This window comes from Coenobita brevimanus, chromosome 60 (genome assembly GCF_032717465.1).
Source record: "Coenobita brevimanus isolate Jiangsu-jjx chromosome 60, ASM3271746v2, whole genome shotgun sequence".
NCBI classification, from domain to species: Eukaryota; Metazoa; Arthropoda; class Malacostraca; order Decapoda; family Coenobitidae; genus Coenobita; species Coenobita brevimanus.
Window position 1 is genome coordinate 29,084,283 of NC_137013.1, and position 8,780 is coordinate 29,093,062.

Sequence of the window (8,780 nt, forward strand, 5' to 3'; positions counted from 1 at the left end):
TTCACCTCAAAGATCCTCCGAGATTGGTTCCACTGACACTTTGTTAAGGAGGTTATCTGTTATCAAATGGAGGAACTTGATATCCCACATGACCAGGCGAAGACTCTCCTGATCCTCGACAATGCCCCTGCACATCTGTTGGAGAAGGATTTGGTTGCTGATAATGGCTATATTGGTTGCATGTTTCTGCCACTTAATATGACTCTTATCATACAGCCGGTGGACCAAGGTGTTATCGTGGCAGCCAAGAGACTGTACCACCGGAGGTTCCTTGACGAGGTGATAGTGGTGCTTGAGGACGAGGAAGGGGTTGACATTTGGGGAGCAGACCTTGGAGAATCTACGGCCTTACAACATGAGATCTGCAGTGTTCAACTGGGCCAGTGCTTAGAAGGAAGTTTCCATCAAAACCCTGGAAAGTGGTTGTTCTCATCTCCTTCAGGGATGAGTGGCCTTGCCCAAATTTGAAGGATTTGATGCAAATGATTTCCACCTTTGTCAACAAAACGCAGGCGAGGATGTGTATGTTGATGACACGAGGGATTGGTTGGATGATGACAGCAGTAATCCAGGTAATCAGACATTGTCTGATGAGGAGATCGCTATATCTGTCTGTGCAGGGCCAACAGAGGTAAGTGATGAGGATGAGGACAAGAACCCTGACACTGGGCACCCCGCCACTCTGTCTCTTTCGTCTTGGTGTGCTACTGGTCGGCATTAAGCAGGTGCTTGAATATGCTGAGCACCCTCATTGTGACAGGGCGTTGGTGCCACTCAGAATGACAATGGATCTGCGGGCAGTCAGGGTGCTGCCATCCTCCAACAGAATCGCCGCGCCTATTGTCAGACGAAGATCGACCCCCTCAAGCCTGCCACCCCCATGAGCTGCTGCTGCCGCCACCGCCGCCACCACCGCTCTTGCTGTTGCTCCTGCTGCTGCTCCTCTACCTCCGCTGCCGCCGCCGCCTCTTCTTCTTCTTCTTCTTCGACCCACCCACAACTGAGCACATTGACAGCCAATGAGTCGCTGTTAGATGTGAGCTTGCGGTTGTCTGTGGTCTCCTGCGGTGGGTAGGGCTCCATCACCTTGCTGCACATCCCCGCTCATTGGCCGGCTTCAGCAGATGGAGGAGGAGGAGGAGTTCTTTGATCATTGCTAAATTACTGTGTTAGCCACTAGAGCACACGAGATACCTGTACACCTGCTGGAGCATTGCGGTTTACGATGCCTGTTTGCCATGCACTAGGTCGTAAGTACTGTGGATTTTTTTCTAATTTTTATTGTATATGCATTGTTTTCTTAGTGTTTAGGATAATATTGCATATTCCAATGTGTGTTCTGACATCTAAAAACAGCCAGAAGACCGCAGAACACTCCCAGAGTTAGGAGGGATACTGTGCATATAGGAATGGTTTTTGTGTTTTTTTGTTGTTTATGCATTCCTAGGATTATACTGAATAGTCCATTGTGTGTTTTGATGTCTAAAAACAGCCAAAAAACTGCAGAACACTGGCAAAATCAGGAGGGATACTGTGCATATAGGCTGGATTAGGGTCCAGGGTTGGGTATAGGAAGGGTATGGATACAGTCGAGGATATTGCTCTGTATCCGAACTTTGCCCCTATCAGGATATGCCTTTGTTTTGTTGGATAATTGGTGGATTACTGTAATTTGAGAGCCAGCAAAAATAAAATGGAAAATGTGAAGTTATAGTGAAAGGGGTAATTGTTGTACAGTAATAACCACTCCTACACATAATTCTTCACACGTAATATACCTTCCACTCACGTAGTCAGTACCTCATGCATCACCTTACACACAAACACATCCAGATGTCTCATACATATCCCCCACATACCATTCCACCACAGAATATAACACTTGAGCAGTTCACCATGCCCTCACTGAAATGCAGCCCCACACATCACAACACGCTCGCCTCATGCCTCTCACTCTCACAATGCAAAGTACAGCTCTCAAACAATCAACTTTGTCCTCGCTAATGCAGCCCCTCGCACTACATCATACTTACTCACCTCATACGCCTCAATCTTACAACATGGACATTCCTTTAACATAACCCTGACACTTGATTCTTGGGAGCAGTCAGCTGTAGTTGCTAGATCCCTGCAGCCCACTGGGTTCATGTCTAGATGAGCCTGGGGCCACAGCAACAGTGACAGTAACAACAATAACCATATTTCATACTTTGTAAAATCCCACATGCTGATCCAATGCTATACTGTTTTCTATACTTTAACGCTTTGGCTGCAACCTAGAATTTCTTGGTCATTCCCTTGGATGTGGCCAAGTCCTTGAAAAATGAAAGTGCTAATTATGACTTTGTTGCTACTTTTCCAATAGGAAATGGCCGTGAAGTTTCCCTTTTTGTATTGTGAGTATGGTAAAAAATGCACCTCTCTGTGTGAAACTTGTCATTTCTGAGGAAATATAAGAAAATAATTAATTTTTGCTATTGTCTAATTTTGCAGTTATGACAGGGTTTTTCGCTTGTATATATGCACTAGACACATGTACTCTACACTGTTTTTTGTCACATGAAAGAAGTCAAAACATGCTGTATTTATATGAGAAAATTGTCATATTCTGAGAAAAAATTGTATGTGTGTATGCTCCAACAGAGGACCGAGTGGCAAGAGTGAAAGATGAGTTTTGGGCGAGAGTAGAAGCATGTATGGACAAATTTGAGGAGCGAGAGAGTGCTTATGATTGGAGACATGAATGGCAAAGTTAGGAATGTACAAGTGGATGGAGTGGTTGGTAGTGGGGTGTGCCAGCTGAAATAGATGGGAATGGTAGTGCACTGGTGGACATCTGTACTGGTAAGGTGTTGGCAATAGACAACACCTACTTTCGGCATAAGATGATCCACCGGTATACATGGAGAGTAGTGAGAAGAATGGATGATGAACTTGTTGAACGAAAGGCAATGATAGACTGTGTGTGTGGATGAGCGAATGAGAAGACAAGTGTTGGATGCAAGAGTGTGGAGAGGGTGGGGGAGTGGAGTCTCGGACCATAACTTAGTGATGGCCAAGGTAAAGCTGCAAAGAAAATGGATGAGGAGACAAAGGGGAAGACAGGAGGAAACAGCTCTTGTGAGAAGAGTGGAGAATTTGCAAGATAATGAGAGAATGGCAGAATATAAGAGCATAGTGGAAGAAAGATTGGGGAGGTATGAGCTAGAGCAGATTGAAGGGGTGGAAGAAGTATGTAAGATATTTACAGAAGAGATAGGCACAGCGTGTGAAGTGGTTTGTGGGGTGAGGAGGCGATGCAAGGGTGTGTAAGGGACAGCATGGTGGAATGATGAGGTGAAACGAGCAGTAGAACAAAAGACGAAGGCATATAGTGAATGGTTAGCGAGTAGAGGTAGGGGAGAAGATGAGAGAGAGAAGAGAGAGGTATATGTGAGCAGGAGAAGGGAGGTTAAGAGACTGGTGAAGGAGAGTAAGAAGAAAGTGGATGAAGAGTTTGGGAGGAATCTGAGTGTGAAATGGAGGGAGAGTAAGAAATTGTTTTGGAAGGAGGTAAAGAAAGTAAGGCAGTGTGAAAGGGGAAATAGTAGGGAATAATAGATTGTTGGTGGAGAAGAGAGAGATATTGAGGAGATGGAAGGAGCACTTTGAGGATTTGTTGTATGTAGAGAGTGAGAGCAGTGTGAGTATAAGTGGTTGGGGAATGGCTGGGAGAAGAAGAGATGAGAGGAGGGAGGAAGAGATCAGTAGGGCAGAAGTAGTGGAAGCAATGAAGAAGATCAAGTTGGGAAAGGCCCCAGGAATTGATGGAGTGTGTGGTGAAATGCTTAGGTATGGGGGTGAGATTGTTGTGGAGTGGATATGGAAGTTGTGTAGATTGGCTTGGGAAGAGGGAAGGGTTCCAGAGGACTGGAAATCAGGTATAATTGTTCCTTTATACAAAGGAAAGGGGGAGAGAGAAGTATGTGGTAATCATGGGGGTATTTGCCTTCTTAGTGTGACTGGTAAAATATATGGTAGAATACTCATTGATAGGGTTAGGCATATGATAGAGGAGCTAGTTGGAGAAGAACAAGGGGGATTTAGGAAGGGAAAAGGGTGTGTAGATCAGATATTTGCTCTAAAATGTTTAGTGGAGAAGTATCTAGAGAAGGGAAAGAAAGTGTATGCTGCCTTCATGGACTTGGAGAAAGCTTATGACAGAATAGATAGGCAAGGTATGTGGAAGGTATTAAGAATATATGGAGTGGGGGGAAATTGTTGAGTGCTGTGAAGAGTATGTACGAAGGAGCTAGGGCTACGGTGCAAGTGGATGGTGAGCTGAGTGAGTTCTTTGATCTCAGTGTGGGACTGAAACAGGGTTGTGTGATGTCTCCATGGCTGTTTAATATATACATGGATGGGGTTGTTAAGGAAGTGCAAGGTATGGCATTGGATGTGGAGGTGGCTCTGATGAATGAGAGTGAGATTTGGAAGATTCCGGTGTTGCTGTTTGCTGATGATACAAAATTGTTGAGTGAAGATGAATGGGAGTTGCAAGGTTTGGTGAATGAATTTGGGACAGTGTGTAGGAGGAGGAAGCTGAAAGTTAATGTAATCAAAAGTAAAGTTATGGTGTTTGAGAGGAATGAAGTCACAGAATGTACAGTAAGGTTGGATGGTGAGGATATGGAGAATGTGAGTGCATTCAAGTACTTGGGTAATGTGATGAGTAAGGATGGAACTTTGAGGAATGAAGTGCGTGAAAGGGTACTGCAGGGAAGGAAGGTTGTTGGTTCACTGAAAGCAGTGATGAGGAATAGGGAGGTGAGTATGGAAGTTAAGAAGTCACTGCATGATAGTATTGTGATCCCTACCCTGACATATGGAAGCGAGGCTTGGACCCTGCAAGAGGGGAACAAGTCAAGAGTGAGAGCAGTAGAAATGGGTTACTTGAGAGGAGCATGTGGAGGGACAGGTTGACGAATGAAGAAGTGAAGGAACGTTGTGGGGTGGATGTGGATGTGGTTGAGAAGATTAGGAGAAATACACTGAGATGGTTCGGACATGTGGAGAGAATGGAAAATGAAAGACTGACTAAGAGGGTGTATGTAGGTGAGGTGGAAGGAAGGAGAGAGAGGGGTAGACCGAGGATGAGGTGGAGGGGTGGAGTAGAGAGGTATATGAGGGAGGGGGGGGGTGAGTTGGGGGGAGGGTAGTCAAATGGTGGGTGACAGAGCGACCTGGAGGCGTTTTGTCTGCAGCCACCCTTTGCGGGATTAGGGCGTCGAGCTATAGATAGATAGATAGATAGTGTAATTTTGCAGTGATGATGAGATTATTTACTTCAGGTAAAGTTTTTCACATGTATATATGCACTGGACACATGGACACTGTTTGTTGTCACATAAAAGATATCAAAACTTATGTGTTTGTACAAAAACAGCAGATGTGTTGACAGAAAGTTTTTGCTGGCAGTGGACTATAGTTGCCTGATGCATCTTGAAGAATAATTAATAGGGTGACTACAGTTGCCTCATGCAGTCAAGGGGTTAATTCCAGTATTGGTGATGTTGTAGGAGCTGCCTAGCATGGGCCAACTAGTCTACAGTAGCAATCATCTCTTCTTATGTTCTTATGTTATCTGCACTAAGAACAAATAGCATTAAGTATCAGAACCATTCTGTAGTACAAAATCGTATGTATATTACTTTTTCTGTACCGTTTAGTTGCCTAGGAAAGTTTTCCACCAGCAAGTAGAGTTGTTTAGCATTAGCCAGAATAAAATAGGTAACTTGTTTAGGTGTTAAATTAAGATCATTTTTTAACCTTTTGAACTTTTAAGGCTTTCTGATGGTGAATATGAACATTTGATGTTATCCAGAGGAAAGCAGATGAATTGTCCCCTTTACTACAGTGGTTCTTAATGATCATAGATGTCTTGAACATCAAATTCTCTACAGGTGCAAAGCCCATGTTATTAGAAAATATAATGTCTGTAATTTTTAGGACTGGGCCCTTGGGGTTCTGTACACCAAGATCATGTGTGCATTGGTGATGATGGGTCCAAACTGGTGGCTGAAAACCAACCTGGAGCACATCTACCTGGGCGGCGTGCGTGGTCTGGACTTGAATCTTCTGGTGGGGCAGACGGCACTTCCAGTCATCGCCTGCCTTGGGGCCTGCCTCACTGTCCCATATGTTACTGCACATACCATTGCTCCACTTGTTGCCCCACCCAGTGCTCTTGTGAGTTGGCCTTTTGTAGTATTCTCTGTATAATGTTTTTACTTCTGTATTCTCCCTTGGTGGTGGAAAGGGATGCCTTCATGCGGTAGCACATACTATAACTGGCTAACTCCACTTACTTGTTGATGTACCTCATCTCACACCATATCCCTCAAAAAGGAGATGATGTACTGCAGGTTAATGGCATTATCTACCTGCAGTCCACCAGGTTCATATCCAGATGATCCTGGGGTAACAGTAACAAAAGTAACAGCATTTAATAGTTTTTGTCACTCCTCCTAGTCTCCCATGTATAGTGTCATCATTTTTCTCAGTCTCTGTTATAGCATAATTTCTCAGTTTTCATTATATGTTAGCATAACTTGTTTCAGTCTTCATTATCTGTTGGCATTGCTTATTGTCCATGGTAAGTTTTCATCAGTCCTCTTAATCTGCATTGTAAGTTGTCATCATTTCTTTCAGTCTCCTTTGTATGCCATCAGCACTTTTTCCTGGCTGTGTTGCAGGTTGTCTTCACTATAGCCTGACTAATCTTATCTGACAAACATCCGTAACCTCCTTCAGCTAAGTTAATGGCCAGTTGTAGTAAGATTGGATGTTGCACAGTGGAGTCAGAATCTGTAAGCCGCAGATTTGTAATCCGCGGTACTTTGCCCGACCAGTTCCTATTTTTTTTTATTCTGCGAAAACATATGGAAAATTGCGGCTCCTAGGTTCCAAGTGGCTCATTTCTGAGGAGATTTATACTATCCAGGCACCCTTGATGTATTCTGCAGCTGATAGCCAGTCACAGACAACCTAGACCCAGCAACCAATCACAGCCCAGCCCTGGTGGCAAGTGTGCACACTACAGCTGCCATTTTTTGTTTACCTCCTGTCCCACCAACCGCCAGCGACATGGTTCTCCCGTGAGTTCTGAGCACTACCCAGCCTTTTTTATGTCAAGGTTACCTCTACCTGGGCTCTGTTATGGATGGCCCCAATCCCCCAAGGCCACATTCGACCCACCTGAGTTCAAGAAGAAGGCTCCTTTCAGTTAAATTCATGCATTGAACTTTTCTAATATTGTCTATTTGTGTTTGCTTTTGGCTAGTTTGGCTAGGTAGATGTAGGTATTGTGCTGTAGGATGGTTCCACGAGGGCCCAGACTAAATATCCTTTTTTCATGGTTCTTAACTTTGTAAACGACGGATTTCATAATCCATGGGTAGGTACCAGTTTCTAATTGCCGCGAATGAGGCGACTTCACTGTATTTTACTAGTATCCAAAGAGACTCATTCCTGCCACATAACTAAGACTTACCAAACTTGTTAATTGCCAGTTGTAAGATTGGAGGATGTATTTGACTAGTAACCGTAGAGACTTATTCCTGCCACATAACTAAGACTTATCAAATTTCACGTAGCCATGACTAAACATTCAAATTGTATGTGTGGTCTAGTTCCCTCAGATGAAAACAAACAAGATATAGTATCAGTCTTCATTGTAAGTTTCATCATTTCTCTCAATCCCAGTTGTAAGGTGTTGTCACTCCTTTCACAGTCCATTGTATTCTTGCATCACATCTATTTGGTTCCATTGTCAGTTGTCTTCACTAGTGTCATTCTTCCATGATTTTTCATCATTTGTTAGTCTTACCACTCCTCTCAGTTGCCATTTAAGGATGAAAGTTTTCTCAGCTGCATAAAATCATCTGTTGTAACAAACAATACAGTACAAGCACATCATCAGACAGACACGACAAAATCATAAAAGATGCAAAAGTTCACTGATTCATTCAGATGCCTTTGTGGTGTGGAGGTAGAAGTCATACATTGGTTAAGGCTGTGTATCACTGTGCTGCAGAATGACTCCATGAGGAGGCTGGAGTTTTTTCTCATGCAAATGCTGCCAGGGACATAGGGTTGTCTCTTACTGCTTTAATTATCTCAGTTGTGGGCTGTTCCAGAACCTGAAAAGGCTAATGTGGATTGAATGGTGGTTGGGTGGATGGCCGTTACCATTTTACAGAATTACTCATTAAAATTTCAGATTCTGGTCGAACGTCGAATCTACCCAGCACTACTTGTGATTACGTTGTTGTCAAGCCTGATCATCATGCAAGTGGTGCAGTTCACACGGCTGTATGAGCACATCAAGAATGACAAGTACCTGGTGGGTCGGCGTCTTGTTAACTACGACCACACCTCCTCCCAGTCTCTTCCCCAGCACCAGGACTCAGAGGTCTCCCCGTTTGTCAGGTGAAATCCCATAAAACAGTATGTGATAATTATGTACCAGGGAGACTCTAAGCTTGTTGGCCTGGGGCTCCTGTTGACTGTGTGTTGTCTGAAAAAGTTGTCATGTATAGGCTGTAGATAAAAGGTGTGTTTGCAAGTTTGATTAACAGTTCATCATCATGATTAATTTTAAGATGATAGTATTGTGGTTTCCAGTTGACATAGAATGCACTCACTCATCCCCATTGCATCCCCTGAGTGACAGGTGTCAGTGTTACATCAGGGAGTCATCCATGATAGGCAGTACCAACAGTGGACACATATCCCAGCAT

The 8,780-nt window shown here is 43.8% G+C and overlaps 1 protein-coding gene across 1 annotated transcript in view; it reads left to right on the forward strand.

The window, feature by feature from the left end:
• Positions 1-8,473, forward strand: part of LOC145403343 (E3 ubiquitin-protein ligase MARCHF6) — a 202,359-nt gene extending 193,886 nt beyond the window's left edge. The window contains exons 18-19 of the mRNA XM_080275133.1: positions 5,989-6,228; positions 8,261-8,473. Of these exons, the coding sequence (XP_080131259.1) occupies positions 5,989-6,228; positions 8,261-8,473 (453 nt within the window). The remainder of the gene's footprint in view (positions 1-5,988; positions 6,229-8,260) is intronic.
• Positions 8,474-8,780: the final 307 nt, after the last annotated feature.